General features: G+C 44.4%; 1 protein-coding gene across 1 annotated transcript in view; it reads left to right on the top strand.

Moving 5' to 3' along the window:
- Positions 1-27,897, top strand: part of xylb (xylulokinase) — a 162,579-nt gene that overhangs the window by 119,277 nt on the left and 15,405 nt on the right. Inside the window, exons 16-18 of the mRNA XM_033043826.1 lie at positions 12,430-12,488; positions 16,927-17,014; positions 21,226-21,320. Coding sequence (XP_032899717.1) covers positions 12,430-12,488; positions 16,927-17,014; positions 21,226-21,320 — 242 coding nt within the window. The remainder of the gene's footprint in view (positions 1-12,429; positions 12,489-16,926; positions 17,015-21,225; positions 21,321-27,897) is intronic.

Genomic DNA, 27,897 nt, shown 5'->3' with positions numbered 1-27,897 from the left:
AAAGTTTTTATAGATATGTGAAAAGGAAAAGATTAGTTAAAACAAATGTAGGTCCCTTGCAGTCAGAAACAAGCGAATTGATCATGGGGAACAAGGACATGGCAGACCAATTGAATAACTACTTTGGTTCTGTCTTCACTAAGGAAGATATAAATAATCTGCTGGAAATAGCAAGGGACCAGGGGTTAAATGAGATGGAGGAACTGAGTGAAATCCAGGTTAGTCGGGAAGTGGTGTTGGGTAAATTGAATGGATTAAAGGCCGATAAATCCCCAGGGCCAGATACGTTGCATCCCAGAGTAGTTAAGGAAGTAGCCGCAGAAATAGTGGATGCATTAGTGATAATTTTTCAAAACTCTTTAGATTCTGGAGTAGTTCCTGAGGATTGGAGGGTAGCTAATGTAACCCCACTTTTTAAAAAGGGAGGGAGAGAGAAAACGGGGAATTACAGACCAGTTAGTCTAACATCGGTAGTGGGGAAAATGCTGGAGTCAGTTATTAAAGATGGGATAGCAGCACATTTGGAAAATGGTGAATTCATTGGACAAAGTCAGCATGGATTTATGAAAGGTAAATCATGTCTGACGAATCTTATAGAATTTTTCGAGGATGTAACTAGTAGAGTGGATAAGGGAGAACCAGTGGATGTGTTATATCTGGACTTTCAGAAGGCTTTCGACAAGGTCCCACATAAGAGATTAGTATGCGAACTTAAAGCACACGGTATTGGGGGTTCAGTATTGATGTGGATAGAGAACTGGCTGGCAGACAGGAAGCAAAGAGTAGGAGTAAATGGGTCCTTTTCAGAATGACAGGCAGTGACTAGTGGGGTACCGCAAGGCTCAGTGCTGGGACCCCAGCTATTTACAATATATATTAACGATCTAGATGAGGGAATTGAATGCAACATCTCCAAGTTTGCAGATGACTCAAAGCTGGGGGGCAGTGTTAGCTGTGAGGAGGATGCTAGGAGGCTGCAAGGTGACTTGGATAGGTTGGGTGAGTGGGCAAATGCATGGCAGATGCAGTATAATGTGGATAAATGTGAGGTTATTCACCTTGGTGGCAAAAACAGGAAAGTAGACTATTATCTGAATGGTGGCCGATTAGGAAAAGGGGAGATACAATGAGACCTGGGTGTCATGGCACACCAGTCATTGAAAGTAGGCATGCAGCGAATGGTTTGTTAGCATTCATAGCAAAAGGATTTGAGTATAAGAGCAGGGAGGTTCTACTGCAGTTGTACAGGGTCTTGGTGAGACCACACCTGGAGTATTGCGTCCAGTTTCGGTCTCCTAATCTGAGGAAAGACATTCTTGCCATAGAGGTAGTACAGAGAAGGTTCACCAGACTGATTCCTGGGATGGCAGGACTTTCATATGAAGAAAGACTGGATAGACTCGGCTTGTACACGCTAGAATTTAGAAAATTGAGGGGGGATCTTACAGAAACTTACAAAATTCTTAAGGGGTTGGACAGGCTAGGTGCAGGAACATTATTCCCGATGTTGAGGAAGTCCAGAACAAGGGGTCACAGTTTAAGGATAAGAGGGAAGTCTTTTAGGACCGAGTTAAGAAAATCATTTTTTACACAGAGAGTGGTGAATCTGTGGAATTCTCTGCCACAGAAGGTAGTTGAGGCCAGTTCATTGGCTATATTTAAGAGGGAGTTAGATGTGGCCCTTGTGGCTAAAGGGATCAGGGGGTATGGAGAGAAGGCAGGGATGGGATACTGAGTTGGATGATCAGCCATGATCATATTGAATGGCGGTGCAGGCTCGAAGGGCCAAATGGCGCCTATTTTCTATGTTTCTATGTTTCTATGTTAATACTCTGACTGATGGAAGCCAATATGCCAAAAGTCTTTTTGATCACCCTATCTACCCGTGATGCCACTTTCAACAAACGATGCTGCCTGACAAGCTGAGTTACTCCAGCATTGTGTTTATTGCTCAAGATTCCAGCATCTGCAGTTTTGTGTATCCCTTGGATCAATTTATGTTAGTTGTGTACTAACTCTCCACAACAGGATTTTCAGATGTCCTCAAGTTTGCTGCCCTAAAACTTGTTGGACACCTTTGCCCCATATATATCAATCCTATTTCCATCCATCATTGGGCTTTAATCATAAATTAGGAAATTAGAAAGTACCACTAGTATTAGTATCAAAAGCATTCTGCAGGGGATATCGTGAAGCTGTGGTGTGTAAGTAGCGATTAAAGGCACGATGAATGTCTCATGTACCATGTTGACAGGAACCTGTGGTTCTTAACTCTTTCCACTGTTGGAATTGACTGCACACATAGAGGTCTTTATCATTCCTTCTTCTTTGTTAATCTGTGTCTCAATTAGATACTCACTCAGCTCTGAAAAACGCACAGAATATAAGAAAAAGATTGAAAAAGTTGATTAAATAAATAAATTAAAAAACATTTTGTATATCTTACAAAACAAATGACTTTCCATAAGTTTGTGCGATGTTTGTGGTCTCAAAGAGAACATTTTGATCTCTTCTCAGCAAGTGTACTTAATTTTTTAAATTTCGTTCAGAGATACAGAGCGGAAACAGGCCCTTCAGCCCACTGAGTTCTCACCGACAAACGATCCCCGCACACTAACACTATCCTACCCACACCAGGGACAATTTACAATTTTTTACTCGGAGCCAATTAACCTACAAACCTCTATCTACATCGTTGGATTGTGGAAGGAAACCAGAGCCCCCGCAGAAACATAGAAAATAGGTGCAGGAGGAGGCCATTCGGCCCTTCGAGCCAACACCGCCATTCATTGTGATCATGACTGATCGTCCCCAATCAATAAACCATGCCTGCCTTCTCACCATATCCCTTGATTCCACTAGCCCTTAGAGCTCCATCTAACTCTCTCTTAAATCCATCCAGTGATTTGGCCTCCACTGCCCTCTGTGGCAGGGAATTCCACAAATTCACAACTCTCTGGGTGAAAATTGTTTTTCTCACCTCAGTCTTAAATGGCATCCCCTTTATTCTAAGACTGTGGCCCCTGGTTCTGGACTCGCCCAACATTGAGAACATTTTTCCTGCATCTAGCTTGTCCAGTCCTTTTATAATTTTATATGTTTCTATAAGATACCCCCTCATCCTTCTAAACTCCAGTGACTACAAGCCTAGTCTTTTCAATCTTTCCTCATATGACAGTCCCACCATCCCAGGGATCAATCTCGTGAACCTACGCTGCACTGCCTCAATCACAATGATGTCCTTCCTCAAATTAGGAGACCAAAACTGTACACAATATTCCAGATGTGGTCTTACCAGAGCCCTATACAACTGCAGAAGAACCTCTCTACTCCTATACTGAAATCCTCTTGTTATGAAGGCCAACATTCCATTAGCTTTCTTCACTGCCTGCTGTACCTGCACGCCAACTTTCAGTGACCGGTGTACAAGGACACCCAGGTCTCGCTGTACCTCCTCCTTACCTAACCTAACCCCATTGAGATAATAATCTGCCCCCTTGTTTTTGCCACCAAAGTGGATAACCTCACATTTATCTATATTATACTGCATCTGCCAAGCATCTGCCCACTCACTCAACCTGTCCAGGTCACCCTGCAACCTCCTAACATCCTCTTCACAGTTCACACTGCCACCCAGCTTTGTGTCAACTGCAAACTTGCTAGTGTTGCTCCTAATTCCCTCTTCCAAATCATTAATATATATGGTAAACAGTTGGGGCCCCAACACCGAGCCTTGCGGCACTCCACTCGCCACTGCCTGCCATTCTGAGAAGGACCCGTTCACTCCTACCCATGCGGTCACAGGGAGAACATAGAAACTCCATACAGACATCACCCGTCATCAGGATCGAACCCGGGTCTCTGGTGCTGTAAGGCAGGACTTCTATCGCTGCACCACTGTGCCGCCCCTTAATATTAGGTCCATCGCACGGGATGGAATGAAAGAAATAACTAATTGGGGCTTAAAAATCATGTTGCGCAGTGCAATATTGTCACTGTTCCCGCCTTTAAAGGCAGTTCCATACAGGTAGCACCTTCTGCATGAAAAAATTGCCCCTCAGGTCTCCTTTGCATCCTTCCTTTCTCTACTTTCTATAGTTTTTAGTGAGTCCTGTTTTTTGTTTGTAGGGGATATGGTCTTTTTAATGTGGGGGGTAGGTGTCAACTTAATTTCTAGGTCCCTACCTGGTCGGTGTGGCAGCCTTTTCTCCGGGCTGCCCGTCGACACGTCCTCGTGGCCTACCTGCGGGCTTGGAGCGCCGTTTCCTGGCGGGAACCGCCCAGCACCTCGGCCTCGGTGGCGGCACAGCACTGGAGCGCTGGAGCGGAGCGGAGCGGGCGATGCCTTGCCTGGGTCGCCGCGCTGGAGCGACGCGCTGGAGCTCTGGCGAGCTGGACCGCCGAGTTCAACACCTCCGGGCTGTGGAGAGGCGGGCGCCGACTTTAACATCGGGAGCCTGGGAGCTCCAAACCGGCGCGGCCTTGTCGGCTTCGGCAGCCGCGGGCTCCAACCAAGAAGCGGCCGTTCCAGGTAGCCCAGCCGCCGAGAGGACTCTCCCGACGCCGGGGCAAGACCACCCGGTGAGAACGGCCAGGGACATCGGGCCTCCGTAGAGGCAATTGCGGTGGCCTCAATAGGCCTGACTTTGGGGTGAACATGGGGTGGGGACTGGACATTGTGCCTTCCTCCACAGTGCTATCCACTGTGGGGGGATGATTTTTTTTGTCTATTTGTAGTCTTGTAGGTCTGTGTCCAAGATGGCTGCCGTGAAGAGAGAGTGGACGCTGGCACGAATTGGTTGCCGCTGCTCCCTCTTCACACTGTGTTTTTGATTTTCTGTTTTTGGATTGAATCCTGTTTTTAATTTGTGTCTCTGTGATGTCCTTATTGTTATATTCCGATTATATGTTTACTATGTAAGGTGTCCTTGAGATTTTGTATGAAAGGCGCCCATTAAATATAAAATTTATTATTATTATTACCTTCAACCTATGCCGTGCTGTTCTGAAATCCTCTACAGTGGAAAAAGACTGTGATCGTTCGCCTTACATATGCCTCTCATGATTTTGTCTATCTTTTCAGTTCATTTTAGTTTAGTTTAGAGATATATGCGAGGAAACAGGCCCTTTGGCCCAGCGAGTCAGTGCTGACCAGTGATCCCAGTTCACTAGCACCATCTTATACACACGAGGGACTATTTACAATTTTACCAAGCCAATTAGCCTACAAACCTGTACGTCTTTGGAGTGTGTAAGGAAACCGGAGATCCTGGAGAAAACTTACACAGGTCATGGGAAGTATGAGCAAACTCCGTATAGACAGCACCCATAGCCATGATAGAACCCAGGTTTCTGGCACTGTGAGGCAGCAGATCTACTGCTGTGCCACCGTGCTGCCCTCTCTACAAGGTCATTCCTCGGCCTCCAGGGATAACAGTCCCAGCCTATCCATATAACTCAAACCCCTGATTCTGGTAACATACTGGTGATTTTTTTCTGTAGTCTTAATGACATCCAGGGTGATCAGAACTGCGCTCCCTATTCCAAATATGGTCTCAGATGTTGCACGAGACCCCATCTCTTTGTACTCAGTACCCCAACCAATGAATGCAAAAAGGCCAAACACCACCTTCACCATCCTGTTTACCCGTGTGGCTGATTATCTATCCTATCAGGACTCATAATTGGGTTCGTAAGTCCATAAGTTATAGGAGCAGAATTAAGCCATTCAGCCCATCAAGTCTAATCCAACAATTCGATCGTGGCTGATCTATCTTTCTCTCACAACCCCATTCTCTTGCCTTCTCTCCATTACCCTTGACATCATGAAGACAGTGTACACAAAAGATTTGTTGCCACCTAAACTAAGTTGGACAGACTTTTGCCATGCACCCATTCAGCAACCTAGACTACTGGAGGAGCCCTGGAAGAAGAGCAATTGTCAAAGTTTATGGTGTCCACAAAGTGTCGCAGGGCCCTGCCTCCACGTAGCTGGTGATCAGGGGTCAGAGCAAGAGGAGAGAAAAAAGATTGATGTGGATGTTGCCAGAACTTGAGGGCCTGAGCTACAGGGAGAGGTTGGACAGTCAAGGACTTTATTCCTTGCAGCGCAGGGGGCTGAGGGGTGATCTTCTATGTGTGTGTAAAATCATGAGAGGAATAGATAGGTAAATACATAGAATCTTTTTCTGAGGGTAGGGGAATCCAGAACATAGGTTTAAGATGAGAGGGGCAAGATTTGACAAGATTTTTTTCATTTCAGAGGGTGGTGCATTTATGGAACAAGCTACTGGAGGAGGTAGTTGAGGCAGGTACTATCACAGCTGACGACAGATGGCACAATGGGCTAAGTGTTCGGCTGGCAACCGGAAGGTAGCTGGTTCGAATCCCGCTTGGAGTGCATACTGTCGTTGTGTCCTTGGGCAAGACACTTCACCCACCTTTGCCTGTGTGTGTCCTTGGGCAAGACACTTCACCCACCTTTGCCTGTGTGTGCGGATGTAATTATGTGAAGCACTTTGGGGTCAATGCAAGTTGACTAAAAATGTGCTATATAAATAAAGAAACAAACAAAAAAAACAGCTTGGACAAGTACATGGATAAACTCGGGTAAATGACACTAGCTTAGATGGGGCGTCTAAGTCGGCATGAATAAGTTGGGTCGAAGGCCCTGTTTCTTTGCTCTGACTCTATGACGATGAAATCCAGCCAGCTTTTACTATCTGTGCCAACCTTACTCGTGGGTAAAACTGGCAGTATCCTCCGCTGGCCATACATACACTGTTAATATGGCAAACCAGAAGTTATTGGCAGTGGCAGCCTGCTGCAGAATTTGCCAGTAGAATTAACATAGAAATCACTCCTTTGAGGTGAACAAACTATTTATACACGACTCTTGCTTGAGGACCAATTAAAAAAAACTTGTCTTGATCAAGCAGTAGTAATTGAGATTTTAATAGTGCGTTAAGGCTCAATTATTGCTGAACATCTTCCAAGCTCATAAAATATAATTTTACAAATGTGCAGCTCACTCCATTAGAAGGAAATAAAGATGTTGCTGATTTAATAATAAAAACTTAAACATAGAATTTTGTTATTTATGTTTCCTCCTTAATCTTGCCAGTATATTCCACGCATATTTATTTTTCTGTACAGAGATTTATGTCCTGCTTTTTAATTCCTGCTTTGCCTTCTATTCAAATTAATCAGCCTAATGGGTTAAACAGGTTTGCTCCTAATCCAGTTTATAGTCCAACATATCCTGTCTAAAGCTGCCAATTTCAGTTTGATGTTGGGAGAGAGAACGTCTGCTGAAGCTTTGGGGGGGAGGGGTCTTGTGAGTATGAGTTGACCATCAACCGTTCATTTACTGTAATTCTACACTAATTCTATTACATTCTCCCCACATTCCTATCAAAACTAACACCCCCCCCCCCCCCCCACACCAACCAACCCCCAAGTCAATTTCAACCACTCACTTCCCAACTAGTGGTAATTTACAGTGCCCAGTTAGCCTTCCAACCCACATAGAATATAGTGCAATACAACATAGGAACAGCTCCTTTGTCTCACAGTGTTCATGCTGAACATGTTGCCAAGACCAACTCCGATCTGCTTGCATATAATCCATATTCCATCCATTCCCTGCATTTAGACTTTAGAGATACAGCGTAGAACTACTGAGTCCACGCCGACCATCATGTCTGTGGAATTCTCTGCCTCAGAGGGCGGTGGAGGCAGGTTCTCTGGATGCTTTCAAGAGAGAGCTAGATAGGGCTCTTAAAAATAGCGGAGTCAGGGGATATGGGGAGATGGCAGGAATGGGGTACTGATTGGGGATGATCTGCCATGATCACATTGAATGGCGGTGCTGGCTCGAAGGGCCAAATGGCCTACTCCTGCACCTATTGTCTATTATCTATTGTCTATTAGTCACCCCCTACACGAGCACTATACTACACACACTAAGGACACTTTACAATTAACTGAAGACAATGAACCTACAAACTTGTACTTTTTTGGAGTGTGGGAGGAAACCGGAGCACCTGGAGAAAACGTACGCTGTGCCAAGGAGAATGTACAAACTCTGTGCAGATAGCGCCCTTAGTCAGGATCGAACCTGGGTCTCTGAGTGCCTGGAACGTGCTGCCAGGGTTGGTGGTTGGGACAGGTACAATAGTGGCATTTAAGGGTGGCGCAGTGACGAGGTGGTAGAGCTGCTGCCTCATAGCGCCAGAGACGCAGGTTTGATCCAGACCTCAGGTGATGACTGTGCAGAGTTTGTACGTTCTCCCTGTGACCTTGTGCGTTTTCTCTGGGTGCTCTGGTTTCCTCCCACATTCCAAAGACGTGCTGGTCTATAGATTAATTGGCATCTGTAAATTGCCCCTGATGTATAGGGCATAGAGCTGGTTTATAGATGGTTGATGGTGGGCATGGACAATGGACCAAAGGGCCTGTTTCCATGCTATATCTCTAAACTCAAGAGGCTTTTGGATAGTCATATGGGGATATGCTGAGAATGGAGGGATATGGATTATGTGAAGGTAGATGGTCTTGGCATCATGTACGGCACAGACATTGTGGGCTGAAGGGCATGTTCTTATGCTGTACTGTTCTATGTTCTATATTCTATGTTCTAGGCTGAGTGTGTTGACTTTGGAACAAAGGAGAACTGGGGGGAAATTTAACTGAGGTGCACAGTTTTAATGCAGAGAAGTCAATAACCAGGAGGCATAGATTTGAGTTTGTTGTGGAAGATTTACAGATTTGTGAATAATATTTTTTTCACTCGGAGGGTGGTGAGTATGGAACCAGCGGAAATAGTTGAGGCATGTACCACTGCAGCATTTAAAAGACACTTGCACAGGTACATGGATAGGAAAAGTTTAGAGGAATATGGGCCAAACTTGTGAAAAACTTGGCCTGGCTAGCTGGGTTACTCCAGCACTTTCATTCACATTGTGTCCTTTTGTGTATTAACCAGCATCTGTACTTCTTTGTTTCTACATTCCTAATGGAGATATTTAATCATTTTGCCTCAATTTTATTCTGTGGTAGAGAAGGTTCACCACTCTTTGGGTGAAGAAATCTTTGCACATCTCAGTGCTCAGTAGCCGACCTTGTGTACTAAGGATGTGACCCTTGGATTTCCTCACCATTGGGAATATAATTCTTGCATCTAGTCTGTTTAATCCTGTCAAGATTTGATGAGTTTCGATGAGATCCACTCTTAATTTTTGGGAACATAAACTCAATCGTTCCAATCCCTCGTCATACATCAGTCGTGACATCCTAGGAATCAGTCCGGTGAACTTTCATTGTATTCTGTCTATAGCAAGAGTATACGTTCTTATATAAGACCAATAATTCACTCAATACTAAATGTGTGGTCTCACAAAGGTCCTGTCCTATGGAAGTAAGATGTCCCTGTTCCTACACGCAATTCTTCTTGCTGTGAAGGCCAACATATTAATTTCCTTTACAAGAATGTCATTATCCTGATAATTCTACTTACATTCATTACAAACCAGTGAAAGTTTGGCAGAAGGATTTTCCTTAAATTTATTTGCAGCGCTAAATATACTCCTTGACTTCTAGCAAGCCAAAGGTTTGGACAGGCGCTAACAGTGTTGTAGATAGACACAATGTGCTGGATGGAGTAACTCAACGGGTCAGGCAGCATCTCTGGAGAAAAAGGATGGGTGACATTTCGGGTTGAGACAGGTGATGCCCGACCTGAAACATCACCCATCCTTTTTCTCCAGAGATTTACTCCAGCACTTTGCGTCTAACTTCGGTTGTACCAGTAGCTGCATTTCCTTTCTACACAAACAGTTTTGTAGAGATTTGACTGAAGGAAAGATGAGTCACAGTCAAAATCTTCTACAATATGAGCAGGAAAGAACTGCAGATGCTGGTTTAAATCGAAGGTAGACACAAAATGCTGGAGTAACTCAGCAGGACAGGCAGCATCTCTGGAGAGAAGGAATGGGTGACGTTTTGGGTCGAGATCTTTCTTCATACTGGGATATGGGATACGAGGTCTGAAGAAGGGTCTCGACCCAAAACGTCACCCATTCCTTCTCTCCAGAGATGCTGCCTGTCCCGCTGAGTTACTCCAGCATTTTGTGTCTACCTTCTACAATATGAGATTTGTTGCAGATAATCCCCAAAGTACTATGTTCATAAAAGAAGCTTTTGTGTGAATAGTGAAGCTTATAGTGGTGCAATTTAAATCTACCTGAAGCACAAAGGTGGTGTTTATCTTAATGTCAAAACTCATTTCTTAATCCACAGGAGATGCTCAGACTGTGGGCCAGTGACGTATTGTGGCCTTCAGTAGGTGCTGTTGAGATTCATTTAATAATAAATACGCCAGCGTGTAACAAAAAGACCAAACTGTACGATTTTTTTGCGGCAGCATCGAAACCTGTTTCAAAATATAGGGAGTTGTAATTGTAAATGCAAAGAGTTGCACAGCAATAGGGATGAAGAGATGAATGAGGCAGTGGTGAGCAATCAAATAGATTTGCTCTCACATGAAAAGAATGGTCAATAAAACATTAGTGTCAACCTTGACTAAGTTGTAGTACTTTCCTCATGCTACAAGTCCCTCTGTGGAAATATGAATGTAACGTAGGCTGACCCATCCGTGCAGTGTTGAGAGTGCTTTAGTGTTGGAACTCTTGACATTCAGATCAGCCATTCCATTCTCCGCCCTCTCGGCAGGCAATAAGAAATTTCATGGCACTAATGAGAAAACAGCAGATTAGTGCTTCCAGTGTCCTGACTGATTTTTTATTTTTAAATCAAACCTAAAAGAACAGATTAAATGGCCCTTTATTGCTTTCCTGCCCACGAGACTTGGTCTTCTGCAAAACCGACTACAGCATTTGTCTCTTTGACAATAGAAACGCTACCAAATTGCATCAGGAAATACACTGGGGTAGTGAAAGGTCCGTGAATGTGTTTATTTTTCCCATTCCCTCTCCTGCTTTCACTCAATCCCACCCCTCCCCCCCTCCCCACTCCCCCCTCTCGATTATCATCACTTACCAAGTCAGATACCACATAGAATGTGACAGACTAAAGCCTCGATCCCACTTTCACGACCTAATTGGCGACCTCTGCCGAGTTTGCCCTTCTCATACTTGCAGCATGGTCGCCACAAGGTCGTAGGAGGTCTTCGTAACTCTTCCTCATGCTCATGAGTGGTCTCCACGTACTCGTGGCCTCTAGTAGGTCGCAGCGTTTTTTCCAGCCTGATAGAAAATGCCCACGAGTAAAAGAAAGGTTGGCATGGAAAAAAGTTATACTTTTTACTCGTAAGTAGGTCATAGTAGGTTGTGATGGTAGTTGTAGGTGGTCTTAGATAGTCATAGGTAGTTGTAGGTGGTCTTAGATGGTCATAGGTAGTTGTAGGTGGTCTTAGATAGTCATAGGTAGTTGTAGGTGGTCTTAGATAGTCATAGGTAGTTGTAGGTGGTCTTAGATAGTCATAGGTAGTTGTAGGTCGGTAACTGGCCCGAGAAAAAAAAAGCAAACATGACATAATTTTATCATGTGCTCATTTTCCACTCGTAGCTAGTTGTAGTTGGTCTTAGGTGTGGAAGACTGAGGTCGAGGGGGGTCGTAGGAGGTCGTAAATATAGTCGTAGGAGGTCATAGACATAGTCGCAGGTCGTAGGAGGTCTTTTACTTTGGTGAGTCAACACGACCTAGACATTTTTTTCAACTCGTCTAGGGTCTTCTAAACACGTGGATTAGGTCATCCAAGTGGGACATGCCCCAAGTGGTGACGTTTGAAGCATCCAATTTGCAGTTTTCTTTAGCTGTTCACAGCCCAGTTTATAAACCTAATGAAATTAAATAGGAACATTTGAGTTTTTAAAACCTTACTTTTTGTTATGCCATCTGTGCCTTGGAAATTAATAGACATCTCATTCAAATGTAGTAAGCTTAAATGAGGATGGGTTGCAACATTATAAAAGCAGCACGTTGGCGCAACGATAGAGTTGCTGCCTTACAGCGCCAGAGACCCGGGTTCGATCCTGACTACGGGTGCTGTGTGTACAGAGTTTGTAGGTTCTCTCTGTGAGCTGCGTGGGTTTTCTCCGGGTACTCCGGTTTCCACCCACACTCCAAAGACATACAGGTTTGCAGGTTAATTGGCTTTGGTATATTGGCCCGTGTGTAGTATAGCGTTAAGTGTGTGCAGGGATTACTGGTCGGTGTGGACCCTGTGGGCTAAAGGGCCTGTATCTCTAAACTAAACTAAACTAAAAGCTACAATTACATTTGGGATTATCACATGCAAGAACATTTGATCATAATACTGGTAAAGCATTCATAGATCTTGATGTATGATTTATTACCAGCTGTCTACCTTTTTTCATTGAATTACTCTAATTCTTATTTCTATTTCAGTGAAAGAGACCAGAGTGCTGGCCACTGGAGGTGCTTCCTCGAACTCTCATATACTACAGGTAGGGAGGATATTCACCTTGTGGCATCAAATAGACGGCTTTTGGCACGTTGGCTTCCATGATTCAGGGCTTTGAGTATAGGAGTTAGGATGTTACGTTGCAGTTGTACAGGATGAGAGGAATAGATCGGGCAGCTACAGAGAGTCTCTTGCCCAGAGTAGGTGAATCAAGACTAGAGGAGGTGAGGGAAGAAAGATTTAAGAGGAGCCTAAGGGGTAACCTTTTCACACAGACGGTGGTGGATGTATGGAACGAGCTGCCGGAGGAGGTACAGAGTGGTTGTGGCAGGTAGTATCTCAAGGTTTGAGAAACATAGGAAAGGTTTAGAGGGACACACGGAAGTGGGACTAGTTCGGATGGACACCTTGGTTGCATGGAGGGATGAGCTGAAGGGTCTGTTTCCGTTCTGTATGATTATGACTTCACCCCCTTTCACACAGCTCCACCTTACAATTAATGTGATTAAGATAAGAACTTCTGGATTCTGCTGACTCTGACACCTGAGGGTCAGGTGAACGTCTTCAACCACCATATCAGGATGAATGGGTGCTAGTCTCCATCCTGTGGCTAGTATGTTGTCATTGGACTATCCAGTTAAGAAGATATTTGGCAACTGACACTCTGGAAAGGAAACACTGTTTCTTTAGTTTAGTTTAGTTTAGGTCAGTTTCGTGTCATGTGTACTGAGGAGTGAAAAGCTGTTTTGTTGTGTGCTATCTAGTTAGCGGAGACACTGTACATGATTACAATCGAGCTGGCCACAGCGTACAGAAACATGATGTTTAGTCGAAGATAAAGACCAGTAAAGCTTATTTAACGATAGTCTAAACGTCTCCAATGAGGTGGATGTGAGGGCAGGACTCTAGTGTATGGTTCAGTTGCCTGGTAATAACTGGGAAGAAACTCCCTGAATCTGAAGGAGGGAAGGACACCTTCAACCCCGCTGTTCCAGGTGTCAAATGCTCTACATCGGTGAGACCAAGCACAGGCTTGGTGATCGCTTCGCCCAACACCTCCGCTCAGTTCGCAATAACCAATCTGATCTCCCGGTGGCTCAGCACTTCAACTCCCCCTCCTATTCCGGATCCAACCTTTCCGTCCTGGGCCTCCTCCATGGCCAGAGTGAGTCCCACCGTAAATTGGAGGAGCAGCACCTCATATTTCGCTTGGGTAGTTTACACCCCAGTGGTATGAACATTGACTTCTCCAACTTCAGGAAATGCTTGCTTTCTCCCTCCTTCCCCTCCCATTCCCAGCTCTCCCACAGCCTACTGTCTCCGCCTCTTCCTTTCTTCCCCCCCCCGGCCCCCACATCAGTCTGAATAAGGGTCTCGACCCGAGACGTCGCCTATTCCTTCGCTCCATAGATGCAGCCTCACCCGCTGAGTTTCTCCAGCATTTTTGTCTACCTTCTGAATCTTAAGGTGTGTGTTTTCACACTTCTGGACCTCTTGCCTGATCGGGGAGGGGAGAAGAGGGAGTCTTTAAGGAGTCACCCTTAACATTCTCAAAAGCAAACAAACTGCAATGAACAACACTGCCTCTGAGCAACCAGATACTCAGATGTTACTGTTTCATATCTGAGCCCCTTTGTTAGAACAAGCTGATAAAAAATAATGTAACCTTCACCTGCAGATAGATGGGCAGAGGAGTGGATAGAACAAAGAGAAGATCGTGGATGAGTCGCGCCCCGATCACTCCCTCTTCTCCCCTCTCCCATCAGACAAGATGTATAGAAGTGTGAAAACGCACACCTCCAGATTCAGGCAGTTTCTTCTCAGCTGTTATCAGGCAACTAAACCATCCTGCTAACAACTGGAGAGTGGTCCTGACCTACTATCTACCTCACCAGAGACCTTGGGACTATCTTTAATTGGGCTTTACAGGACTTTATCCTGCACTAAATGTTATTCACTTGATCATGTATCTGTACACTGCGGATGTCTCGATTGTAATCATGTATTGTCTTTCCGCAGATTGGCTAGCACTCAACAAAATCTTTTCTCTGTATCCGTGACAATAAACTAATTTTTTTTTAAAGAGGAGAGTTCCAAAAGCTCACTTCATGTCTGTATTAAATGAATGACACCATATTTCTGATTTGTCTTCCTTGGCTCTAAATTCTTCCACAAGAGGAAACACTCTCTCCACATTTACACTGTCAATACCCCTCAAGATTTTACACGTTGCAATGAAGTCACTCTTCTAACTCCAGTAGTTGGTCACAGGCAAGGAGGGGTTTTGATAGGCAGATGGTTGGAACAAAGTCCAGAGAAGCAGAACATTGGAGACATGTCAGGTTTATCCACCTATTACCTACCAGGCTTTATCCCGCCCCTCCTCTCTTCCAGCTTTCTTTCCCCCTGTCCCCCCCCCCCCCCCAATCAGTCTGAAGAAGTGACCCGACTCGAAACGTCAACCATTCATGTTCTCTAGATATGCTGCCTGACCCAGTGAGTTACTCCAGCACTATGTGTCCTTTCCAGTACAAGCAAGCCTTGTTTGTCCAACTATCTGTCTTAGGACAACCTGAACTCCAGGCCTGGTAAGTCTGGAGGGCTTGAGCTATAAGGAGAGGTTGGGTAGTCTAGGGCTTTATTTCTTGGAGCACAGGAGGCTGAGGAATGATCTTACAGAGGTGTATAAAATCATGAGGGGAATAGCTGGAATAGATAAGGAGAATGGGGGAATCAAGAACCAAGATCATTGGTTTAAGGTGAGATGGGATTAATTTAATAGGCATTTTGGGGTCGGTTGGGGGCGCTGCGAGTCGGCTGCCCTGCCAGCAGCGTGTTCATTATTTCAACTTTTTTTGTTTTTTTTTAGTGTGTCCAAATGTTAGTTTAGGTGACTGTCAGTATATCTCGTGTAGGGGGTGGTGTGGGGAAAAAGGGGGAAACCGCTTTTCGGTCGCCTCCTCGACGGAGAGGCGACTTTTTCCATGTCTCCTCCCTCGCGGCCTAACAGCTTGGATTGGAGCGGCCTTTCCCGGAGCCGGGCCTGGAGCTTCAGCAGCAGGCGCAGCATGGACTTTTACATCGTGGAGCGGGGCGAACCCTTGCCGGGGGTCACCAGAAAGGAGTGCTCCGATCGCTGGCCTGGTGACTTTGACATCATGGGGCTGTGGTCTGCAGAGCTTCTAGCCGTGGGCGTTGTAGTGGACTTTCCATCGCGGAGTCTGGGATCCCTCGCCGGGGATCGCCGGAGAAGAGCTCCGACCACCGGCCTGCGGCCTATAACATCCTGAAGCCGCGGTCTCCGGTAGCAAAGTGCCGAATCGGGCGCTCCAAGCCGTGGAGTGTGATCGACCGTCCCGACGTCAGAGTTTAGATCATCCCGACGAGAGGGCCTGTACATCCGGCCGTCCGTAGCGGCAACTATGGAGGGATCATGGCCCTGACCACGGATGAACAAAGGAGGAGGACTGACTGAACTTTGTTGCCTTCCACCACAGTGAAGAATGCTGTGGTGGATGTTTGTGTTAAATTCTATTGTGTATTGTGTGTTCTTTTTTAAGTGTATCGCTGCTGGCAAATTCATTTCACTGCACCTTCGTTTTGTATAAATTTGAATAAGTTTAACTTTGACTTTGAATCTGAGGGGAAACTTTTTCATTCAGTGGGTGGTGGGTACATGGAAGGAGCTGCCAGAGGAGGTAGTTATGGCAGGTACAAAAACAACATTTAAAGGACACTTTGGACAGTTACATAGAATGGAAAGGTTTGGAATGCTATGGATCAAACACAGGCAAATGGGACTTGTATAGATGAGGCATGTTGGTCGGTATAGACGAATTGGGCCGTAGGGCTTGTTTCCCTAGGTATTTCTCAATGACTCTTTGACTCTTTGACTCTCTGAGCATCCTTAATATCCTTCTTTGAATAAGGAAACTAATACTTGTCAGATGAAGTCTTCAACGAAAGCCCTGCAAACCTGATGCATACATTCTCTATTTGTGCATTCAGTTCCCTGAGAAATAAATTAAATTGTGTTAGGTATAATAATTACTTGCTGTATCCATACACTAGGCTTTTCCGCATCATGCATCTGAACACCCAGATTCTCAACATTTAAGAGCTCTGCAATTATTTTTATAATTTTTCCAACCCTCTCACTGACTTCAACGTTGGTGCCATACATTTGTGAGTAGTGTTTTCCTATACAATTAAAATTAATATTTTCTGTTCTAATTAATGATTTGTGTGGTACAAACGCTGTGTGTGTGAGTGTGCGTGTGTGTTTGTTTCCTGAAGTCTTATGATTAATTTCTCAACGGGCTGCCTGATTTTATTCCACTTCACCAGGCGTCTCTTGCCCTCCTCAGCCACAGTCTCTGGTGTGACTGCATGTGGCGCCAGTAACTTCTTCGGGACTGCTCCATTAAACAGCAATAACGGAGAATGCATAGTCACCACCTGTTTGTTGACTTTTTCTGCAGGTCTTGGCAGATGTGTTCAATGCCCCAGTGTACACAATAGACACAACTAATTCAGCTTGCCTGGGATCTGCTTACAGAGCAAAACATGGTATGTGGAAGATATGAATCTCAAGACATTTGTTAAAATAATAAAATATCTAAGGTTTTCATTTAGTTACATTAGACATTTTATAATTGCATTATAAGCACTTTTTGCCTCTTTTAATTTCAATGGCTATAAATGTTCAATATAATGTAACTACCGTTGCACTGAATGTTGTACACTTTATCCTATATATGTGTACTGTGGACGACTTGATTATATACATGTACAGTATTTTTGACAGGATATCAATTGCATAGAATGGGCTTCATGGTCCAACTAGTGTGAGATAACGCCTCCATCCTACTTCATCTGACCCTATTAATATTGTTATATTCATTTCTGTCACGCATTTGGCCAGATTTCTCTCAGAGGCATCAATGGATGGAAACCAAACGATAAGGAGTTAGTGTAGGTTCTGATGTAAAGGATCAGCCATGATATTATTAAGTGGTGAGTTAGAAACAAGGGGCCGAATGGTCTTCCTGCCATTTCTTATGATGCTATGTTCCATGAGAAACTGTTTTCATTTTTTCGTAGACTCCAGATTCATGTCACTCTTAAATAAAGAGCTGTCCCCAGAATTTCCCTGTGAGAGTGTCGTGGAATGATATATCAGGGAAACAAGCCCTTCGGCCCAACTCATCCTTGCTGACCAAGTTTTGTAGCCAAGCGAATTCCATCTGCCTTCATTTTGCCCATATCCCTCTAAACATTTCCTATTTGTGTACCTGTCCATATATATTTTAAACATTGCCATTGTACCTGCCACTACAGCTTCCTCTGGCAGCTCGATCCATAAACACACCAACCTCTGTGTGAACAAGTTGCCCCACAGGTCTCTTTTAAATCTTTCCCCTCTAACATTAAACATATGCCCTCTGGTCTCGTCTGATCTACCCTGGGAAAAAGATTGCAACTATTCACCTAATGTGAATTCACCTGTGATTTCTTTGATTAACGCATTTATTTCCAACAAGACTAAGTGCAGACCCGTTGGGGTCTGCTCCCCCAACGCAATATTCCACCACTCGCCCATAGCCCCCAACTGCGCAGGCGCGGCTCATTTCCCCTCATCCCCCAGCACTCCCTCCCCCTCCTCATCACCCTCCCTCTTCTTTCCCTTCTCCTCCCCCAATCCCTCCCTCACCTCTCCCTCCTTCCCTCTCCTTTCCTCTACCATCTATCACTCCCTCCCTACCTCCATGACTCCTCTTCCCTCCCTACCCGCCTCATATCCCCCTATTCTCCACCTCCCCCACTCCTCACCTCCCTCTATCCTCCCCCCAACTATCCCTCCTCACCTCCCCCACTGCCCTCCTCTCCCTCTATTCCCCCCTCCCTACCTCACCCACTCCTGCCTCCTCTCCCTCTATTCCCCCTACTCCCCCACTCTCCCTCCTCACCTCCCCAACTTTTCCCCCCTCTCCCTCCCTACCCCCTCCTCTCCCTCAATCTCCCCATCTCCCTCCTCACCTCCCCAGGATCTCGAGGGTGCTGCTCCTTTCCCTCCTTGCGTGCCCCGGAGGCAGCAGCGCTGCCGCTACAGAGCCAGGCTCAGCGCCCAGGCCTCGGATCATTGCGTGGCCTCTCCCCATCCCTGGAGCCGGCCGTTGCCACAGCTACCGCTGCCAGCCTCAGCGCCCAGGCTCCGGATCATCGGTGTTGCCTCTAACTTTTAAAATATACCATCGATCTGAACAAAACTTGTTTCACTAGCACAGGACAAGGTGAGTAAGGTGGGGCAAAAATTGTAGCGCTATCATGTACCATTTTTGCGCAAATAAAAAAACACGCAAACTTTTGTGTCAAAAAGGCACAACAGAGGATGTACTTCCTACGGCAGCTGAGGAAGCACAATCTGCCACAGGTAATGATGGTCCAATTCTACACGGCCATCGTAGAGTCTGTTCTCACATTCTCAATCATGGTCTGGTTTGACTCAGCCACCAAGCACAACACCTGGAGGCTGCAGCGAATCGTCCGATCAGCAGAGAAGGTTATTGGCTGCAACCTTCCCTCCATTAATGAACTGTACACTGCAAGGGCCAGGAAGCGAGCGGGCAAGATCATCTCTGACCCCTCTCACCCTGGCCACAAACTATTTGAATCTCTTCCCTCTGGAACGCTACTCCGGATTGTCAAAGCTGCCACAGCCAGACATAAAAACAGTTTTTACCACGAGTAGTTGCTCTACTCAACAGCCAAAAATCTGTAGCCTCCCTTTGATCTGGTATTTTGTTGGTTCACATGCTTGATCAATGGTGTTTTATCATTAATGTTTTATTATTATTAATGTTTAGTGTCTTCTGAGTCATTCGTAACTGTCATTGTATGTCATATTGTTACTTGTGGGCGGAGCACCAAGGCAAATTACTTGTATGTGAATACTTGGCCAGTAAACTTACTTACTTGGTTACTTACTTACCTGCAGATAACAAGATGAGAGTTTTAGTTATATAATAATGTAGATTAATATTAGTCAGTTCATAGAGCCATTGAATGATAACATTTGGCCCATCCTGGCCATGCTGGCTCTCCACCCAGAGCATTGGTCTCGCAGATTTTTCCTCAACACAAACTGATCGATTTTCCTCGAAGACCACTGTGGAAACTGCTTCCACCACATTGATCTTATAGAAGTGAGAGGAATAGATCAGGTGGACACAAAGAGTCTCTTGCCCAGAGTAGGGGAATCGAGAACCAAAGGGCATAGATTTATGGTGGTGGGAGGAGGAAAGATTTAATAGGAACCCGAGGGGTAACTTTTGCACACAAAAGGTGATTGGTGTATGGAACGAGCTGCTGGAGGAGATATTTGTGGCAGGTAGTATCGCAATGCTTAAGAAACATTTGGATAGGTATATGGATAGGACAGGTTTAGAGGGATATGGGCCAAACGCAGGCAGATGGGACTAGTGTAGATGGGACATGTTGGTCAGTGTGGGCAAGTTGGGATGAAGGGCCTGTTTCTACACTGTGACTATGACACATCTGCAGATGACAATTAATATTAATGCAATACAAGACATGTATCCTTCTATTTCATTAATTCAATTCTTTATGTCAACTATTCTTCAGATTATGTAGGTGTGTATCAGTGCATTTTACAGATAATCTAAAGTTCTGGCAATCTCACATCAGGCCAGATTCTAAAGTTTTTCCCCAGTAAAATGTAGTGCTACTTCGAGTAGCAAATATCAGGCCACTATAACAGTTATATAATGGGGTTTTAGTTCATTGATTGAAAGATACAGCATGGAAATAGGCCCTTTGGTCCAGAGAATCCACCCCGACCATCGATCATCCGTTCACACTAGTTCTACATGATCCCACTTTCTCATGCACCCCCAACATTCTAGGGGCACTTTACAGAGGCCAGCAAATCTACAAAGGAGATGAGGGGGATTTCTTTTAGCCAGAGGGTGGTGAATTTGTGGAATTCATTGCCACAGAAGGCTGTGGAAGACGAGTCATTAGGTATTTTTAGGATTAATTTAGTTTTAATTTAGTCTATTGTCACATGTACAGAGGTACAGTGAACATTATTTTTGTTGCGTGCTATTCAGTCTGCGGAAAGCCGGTACATGATTACAATCAAGCCGTCCACAGTGTACAGATAGAGGATAAAAGGAATAACGTTTAGCGCAAGATAAAGTCCAATAAAGTCCGGTTTAAAATCGCCCGAGGGTCTCCAATAAGGTAGATGGTACAACCGAGCCATTCACAGTGTGCAGGATACAGGGAATGAGGTATAGTGCAAGATTATGTCCAGAACAGTCCAATTAAATATAGTCTAAGGTTCTCTAATGAGATAGATCTTCTTGCGTATGGCGTGCACAGCCTAATGTTGTAGGACAACTTGTTCTATTTGATCTTATTTGATTGTGCACGCCGGGTTGATTGCATTCGTCGAAACAGGGCGGACCACGTGAAGGTTGCAATCTTCCACCCCAATGAGATAGATGGTAGCTCAGGACCACTCTCTAGCTAATGATAGGATGGTTCAGTTGCCTGATAACAGCTGGGAAGAAATTGTCCCTGAATCTGGAGGTGTGCATTTTCACACTTCTGTACCTTTTGCCTGATGGGAGAGGGGAGAGGAGGGAGTGACTGGCGTGAGACTTAACCTTTCTCTTTCAAATCTTGACTGACTTGCTAGGCATTTTCACCTTTTAATTTCATATTTACATTTACACGTTTTATTTGCACAACAGGTTTGGAAGCAGCATCGGGACAGTCATTTGCAAATTCAGTGAAAATGGCTGTATCACCAAAGTTGGCAGTCAAACCCAATTGTGAAGCAGAAAAGGTGAGAGCGAGAGTAAGAGATGGAGGGAGAGATCCTCTGAATGTGTTTACTTTACTGGCTTTAATAATTCCCTACCACTTCTCTCCTCATGACGTTGAACATGGTCCCACAAGCATACGCAGTACTACCACTCCTGATTAGATATTTAATGATGGTGGACTCTACATGGCCTGGCAGCAAGTTCCACTGTACATTCACATATCTGCTCTCCAGCAGAATGTTGGGTACAAGGTGTGTGGAAGGAACTGCAGATGTTGGTTTATACCGAAGATAGACACAAAGTGCTGGAGTAACTCAGCGGCTCAGGCAGCATCTTTGGAGAAAACGGAATAGGTGACGTTTTGGGTCGGGACACTTCCTCAGACTGAAGATCTGATCCAAGTCTGGGATTGAAACTTCCTTGAACCCTTGTTTTTCCAACTTTGTCCATGCTCTAAACAACTGTTAAAGTTCCCTACCTGGGTTGTCATTACAAAATCTACTTACAATGTAACTCGGCTGAACTTCCAGTCTGATATCCAGCCTGAAATTAGATGTTTGCTGCAAAATATGGAGATGTACTGAAATGTCTGCACTTAGAGTCATAGAGTCCCATCTGCATGTCCCACCTGCCTGTGTTTGGCCCTTATCCCTCTAATCCCGTCCTATCCATGTACCTGTCCAAATGTTTATTAAATGTCGTGATAGTACCTCCTTTAACTACGTCCTCTCGTATGGCAACTCATATCATACACCCACCACCCTTAGTGTAACAAAATTGCCTTTCAGGTTCCTATTAAATATTTCCCTCCTCACCTTAATCCTATGTTGCCTGGTTCTTGATTCCCCTATTCTGGGCAAAAAACTCACTTACCCGACTTATTCTTCTCATGATCTTGTCCACCTCTATAAGATCACCCCTCATCCTCCTGCGCTCCAAGGAATAAAGTCCCATCCAAAACTTAGAACAGCCACCTGCCACAAGTTGACGGTTTGTGCGACGGAACTGGTAGAACTTAGTCGACTCCCACAAATAATTTGGGCTTTGACATAAAGAATGTATATTTGAAATTTGCAGAGGAAAAATACTTGGCTGACTGTGGCGTAGGATATTAAGGTCTTTGGTAAAGTGAGGGGATGGTAGATGGGAGATGCTGGGCAATTGAATGTGTTAGATATAGTTATAGAGTCATTGAGTCATAGTGTGATAGTGTGGAAACAGGCCTTTAGCCCAACAATGTCCCAGCTACCCTAGTCCCACTTGCCTGCGCTTGGTCCATAACCCTTCAAACTTGTCCTATCCATGTACCTGTGAACTGTTTCTTAAACGATGGGATAGCCTTGTGTGTGTCACAGAATCATAGAGTGATACAGTGTGGAAACGGGCCCTTTGATCCAACTTGCCCACACCGTCCAACATGTCCCAGCTACACTAGTCCCACCTGCCCGTGTTTGGTCCATATCCCTCCAAACATGTCCTGTCCATGTACCTGTCTAACTGTTTCTTAAATGTTGGGATAGTCCCTGCCTCGACTACCTCCTCTGGCAGCTTGTTCCATACACCCACCACCCTTTGTGTGAAAACTTAACTCTCAGATTCCTATTAACTCTTTTCCCCTTCACCATAAACCTATGTCCTCTGGTCCTTGATTCACCTACTCTGGGCAAGAGACTCTGTGCATCTACCTGATCTATTCCTCTCATGATTTTGTACACCTCTATAAGATCTCCCCTCATCCTCCTAAGCTCCATGGAATAGAGACCCAACCTACTCAACCTCTCCGTATAGCTCACACCCTCTAGTCTTGGCAACATCCTCGTAATTATTTTCTGAACCCTTTCAAGCTTAACAATATCTTTCCTATAACATGGTGCCCAGAACTGAACACAATATTCTAAATGCAGTCTCACCAACATCTTATACAAATGCAACATGACCTCCCAACTTCTATACTCAATACTCTGACTGATGATGGCCAAAGTGCCAAAAGCCTTTTTGACCACCTTTGCTATGCATTTGTACTCCTAGATCCGTCTACTCCACAACACTACCCAGAGGCCTACCATTTACTGTGTAGGTCCTGCCCTTGTTCGACGTCCCAAAACGCAACACCTCACACTCCTCTGTATCCTCAGCAGAATGATGCCAGAAATGTTTATTTTAGAGATACAGTGTGGAAACAAACCCTTCGGTCCACCGAGTCTGTGCCGACCAGCAATCACCCGTATGCGAATTCTATCCTACACACTAGGACCAATTTATTTTACGGAAGCCTATTAACCTACAAACTTGCATGTCTTTGGAGTGAGGGAGGAAACCAGAGCATCCAGAGAAAACATGCGCAGTCACAGGGAGAACTTGCAAACTCCGTAAAGTCACCAGTAGTCGGGATCGAACCCGAGTCTCTGGCACTATAAAGCAGCAACTCCACAGCTGCGACAGTAGGATAGCACACTACAATTCTGAACAGAAAGCAGAGCAGAGGGTAAAGAATGTAGTTTATATCCATTGTCTCCCTTGACAATCCATCATCAACAATCATTAATTTCTCCTTAAAGTAATTAAATCCAAAATGCCTTTTTACCTTTTCTAAATCTGAGCCAAACCTCCTCTCGTTATCTATGACAGTGATGAACACACTGATGTATGACTTTTTTTAATGCTCTTTATGATCTTGAATGCTCCTTGAAGTACACATCTTGAGCCTTTCCCTTTCTTGTGCAGATAATCTCAGTTGTCACATCCGCTCCTAAAACCTTAGCACCAAATCCCAGTTTTAGATTTAATTTAGAGAGGTGACGTTTCTGGTCGAGACATTTTTTTAGACCGGATCCTCCTTCAGAATCACCTCCTGTCTGAAGGAGGATCCGACCCAAATCTTTACCTATCCATGTCCACCAGAGATACTGCCTGTTCTGCTGAGTTACTCCAGCACTTTGTGACTTTTGTTTGTAAACCAGCATCTGCAGTTCCTTCCATCTGAATTTAGTTTGTCTTCTTCATGCCCCTCTTCAATGTCTACTTTAAATAAAGCATATGATAATGTGTAGTCATCCTGAAACAGTTTAAACACCGCTCAGTTTAACCACTGAACGAATTTGAACGATTTTCTTCCAACCCTAATCCTTTCTCCACCGACCACCTCTTGCTACACCTTAGAGATGTTTTTTTTATCGTGTATTTTGATCCTGTTGTCTTGGTTTTTGCACAATCTTTCTTTTCACTGTATTGTAAAATGTATGTGTAATTTACATTTAATTTATGTTTTGTGTGTTGTGTGAGTCTATGTGCCTGCGGTGTTGCTGTAAGCAAGATTTTCATTGTACCTGTATCTCACTGTATTTCTGCAAATGACTTGACTTTTCATTGCTGTGTAGCCACTACCGGTTTGAATTATTTACGGCCATATTGTGATGAGCGCCACACTATCCATCATGTGGGTAGTTTAGTTTAATTTAGTTTAGTTTAATTTACCGTCATGTGTACAGGGAAACAAGGAAAAGCTTTTGTACCCTGTGAAATAACCACTGCAGTTCACTATCCTTTCTGAATCTCTTGATGTTGTATTTGTTCACCTTAAATAGTGTCTGCCCATCATTTTCACACTCTTTCACACCACTGATGGCATCCTTGTATCCCTTCATTATCACCTCTTCCCCAGCCAACAATGGATCATTATAGGCTCCACCTCTCCTTGGTCATCTGTTGCCAGCCCTGATTTGTTCTGGCCTTTTCTTACCTCCAGTTCCCCCACCTACTTTGTGTCTGAAGAAGGGTTCCGCCCCGAAACGTCACCCATCCTTTTTCTCCAGAGAAGCTGCCTGACCTGCTGTTGCAACAGCTCCTTGTGTCTATCTTTCGTATAAACGAGCATCTGCAGTTCATTTCTGCACACTCTTTTTGTATTTGATTTCCTGTTAACTTTCTGTTGTTTGTCAAGAGCATAAGCCCCAGTAGTAATTTCTAGTTTATCCTCTTAGTTCCTCATTGTAGAATGCAGTTATCTTTTCATTCTGTCTATTTATTTACATCCTGCAGTTCCTGTGCTCCTAGTTTCTACAAAATCTATATTCACACATTGCTGCCTTAGGAATCAGAGAATGAGAAGAGGAGTTTCAATCTCTGACCTTTGCTCCAACCATCTACCTATCAAAACCCGTCCTTGCCTAGGTCTACCTCTCACCCTCCATTCTGCCTCTCTTCCCTCCCACCACACACAGTCTGAAGCAAAGATCCTATAGCGAGCAAGATAGTCCACTCGACGAAAAAAACATAGTACGGTCATGGGCAGATTCATGGGTAATTATAGGCCCCATTTCCGTAACCGGCTTCCGTCTCTGCACCAAAGATCCCATAGGATACTAGTGCGTAGACGGAAGCCGGTTACGGAAACATCCTCGTAAAAATAAAAGTTATTTGGCAAAAATCTTTTCCTCATTTTCAGAATTTTAATTTATTAACACAAACTGTTCCCCCGCAACGTTGATTACACTGCGAGTCGGGTCGGATCAGGTCGGGTCCGGTTACGGAAATGGATGAAAAAAAGGCCCACGTTCCATTCCGTTGCATACTACACGTCAGCCCATTTCATTTAGCAGGAGTGGTCCATCTTGCTCCGCTATAGGATCTTTGGTCTGAAGAAAAGTGCCGACCTGAAACGTCACCTATCCATGTTCTCCAGAGATGCTGTCTGACCTGTCAAGTAATTCTAGCACTTTATTTCCTTTTTTGTAAACCAACATTTGCAGTCCCTTGTTTCTACAGTAAGCCAATTAATATGTTAGGCTTGGTCTACCACTCACTGAGCGTATCTCCGAGCTAAATCCATTAGTTTAGTAAGGTGTAGATGCAACCAAGTTCCTGTCGGCCCAAGATGTTAATTGGCTTACTGTAGAAACAAGGTAGATGCTGGTTTACACCAAAGTTAGACACAAAGTGCTGGAGTAACTCAGCAGGTCAGGCAGCATCTCTGGAGAAAAATATATTTTGTGTAAGGACCCTTCTTCAGATGGAGGGTCTCGACTGAAAACGTCACCTATCTTTTTTTCTCCAGTGATGCTGCCTGAACAGCACTTTGTGTTTATCCAATTAGTTAAGGATTTGAAGAAGGGTCCCAAACTGAAACATCGTCTATCCATGTCCTCCAGAGAAGCTGCCTGACCCATTGAATCACTCTAGCACATTGTATCTTTTATTGTAAGCCAGCATCTGCAGTTCCTTGTGTTTCCATTTATCTGCCTTTTTCGTATCTCCCTTATTTATGGCTTTAGTTAACAAATGTCCGTCATCTTCAGATTTAAAATTATAATTGGCCCATTATCAATCCTTGCTCCTTGCTGGCAGTAAAGAGGTCCAAAACTTGTGAAGGGAGGAGTAGAAGTTTTAGACGTCTTTATTGTGACCTTACGGCATTCCGGGAAGGCGTAGACCCAGCATAGCTGTTTCCTGAGTCTGAAGAAAGATCTTGACCTGAAACGTCACCTATCTATGTTTTTCAGAGATGCTGCCTGACCCGCTGAGTTACTACAGCACTTTGTGCCCATTATGTAGCCGATTCCTTACTGGCCAGAGCACTGCTTACTGTTGAAACAAGCAACTGCAGATGCGGCAGGGTGGCGCAGCAGTAGAGTTGCTGTCTTACAGCGCTTTCAGCGCCAGAGACCCGAGTTTGATCCCGATTACGAGTGCTGTCTGTACGGAGTTTGTACGTCCTCCTCGTGACCACATGGGTTTTCTCCGAGATCTTCGGTTTCCTCCCACACTCCAAAGGTGTACAGGTTTGTAGGTTAATTGGCTTGGTATAAATGTAAATTGTTCCTAGTGTGTGTAGGATAGTGTTACAATGCGGGGATCGCTGGTCGGCGTGGACTCGGTGGGCTTAAAGGCGTGTTTCCATTTTGTATCTCTAAAACAAACTAAAAACTACAGACTGGGAACTGAGCATTAAAGGCCCTATTTTATTTCTACATTGCATCAGTTGCTTTGATTCTGGAAGTCATCCACCATCCGCTTCTCTTCTAAAGCTTTAGGGGTAAATCTAGCGCACGGCAGACAACATATTAGTGAAGTACAGCAATTATGCCTAATTAATGCATGCAAATTAATTAATTAGGAAATAGGTTTCTGTAACTTAACACTCTAGGGTTTAATTTTCTCTAGCATTGCAACAGTTAAAGTGTTTGCATATAATCGCTTTGTTCCTTCAACACAACATTTAAGCTGCCCTGTTTATTTTAATTGGCTTAATGACTTTGTTAAAAGAACACAAACAGATTTTACATCTGCGCACTAATCAATGTATTTTACCTGAAGAAATTGAGCCCCTGGGAAAGATATCCTAGACATTGGTCATTTTTACAGTGACTTATTGCCATGCTGTAAATGTAGTCAAGGCATCAAGGCTGTTTTGGGCAAGTTAATTACCATGTATTAACATTGCTAATGTGCTTCGTTTGCACGTTGAGGTGTTAAACATGAATAATTCCAACTCATTTTCTGATTTAAGGTGTTTTACCATTAGAGATGAGTTGACTTTTGAGTTTAGTTTATTGTCACGTGTACTTGGCTACGGTGAAAATTGTTTGTTGCGCGCTAACC

The sequence above is a fragment of the Amblyraja radiata genome, chromosome 2 (assembly GCF_010909765.2).
Source record: "Amblyraja radiata isolate CabotCenter1 chromosome 2, sAmbRad1.1.pri, whole genome shotgun sequence".
NCBI classification, from domain to species: domain Eukaryota; kingdom Metazoa; phylum Chordata; class Chondrichthyes; order Rajiformes; family Rajidae; genus Amblyraja; species Amblyraja radiata.
The sequence above is the reverse complement of the archived record's forward strand: the minus strand, read 5'-3'. Positions and strand labels throughout refer to the sequence as shown.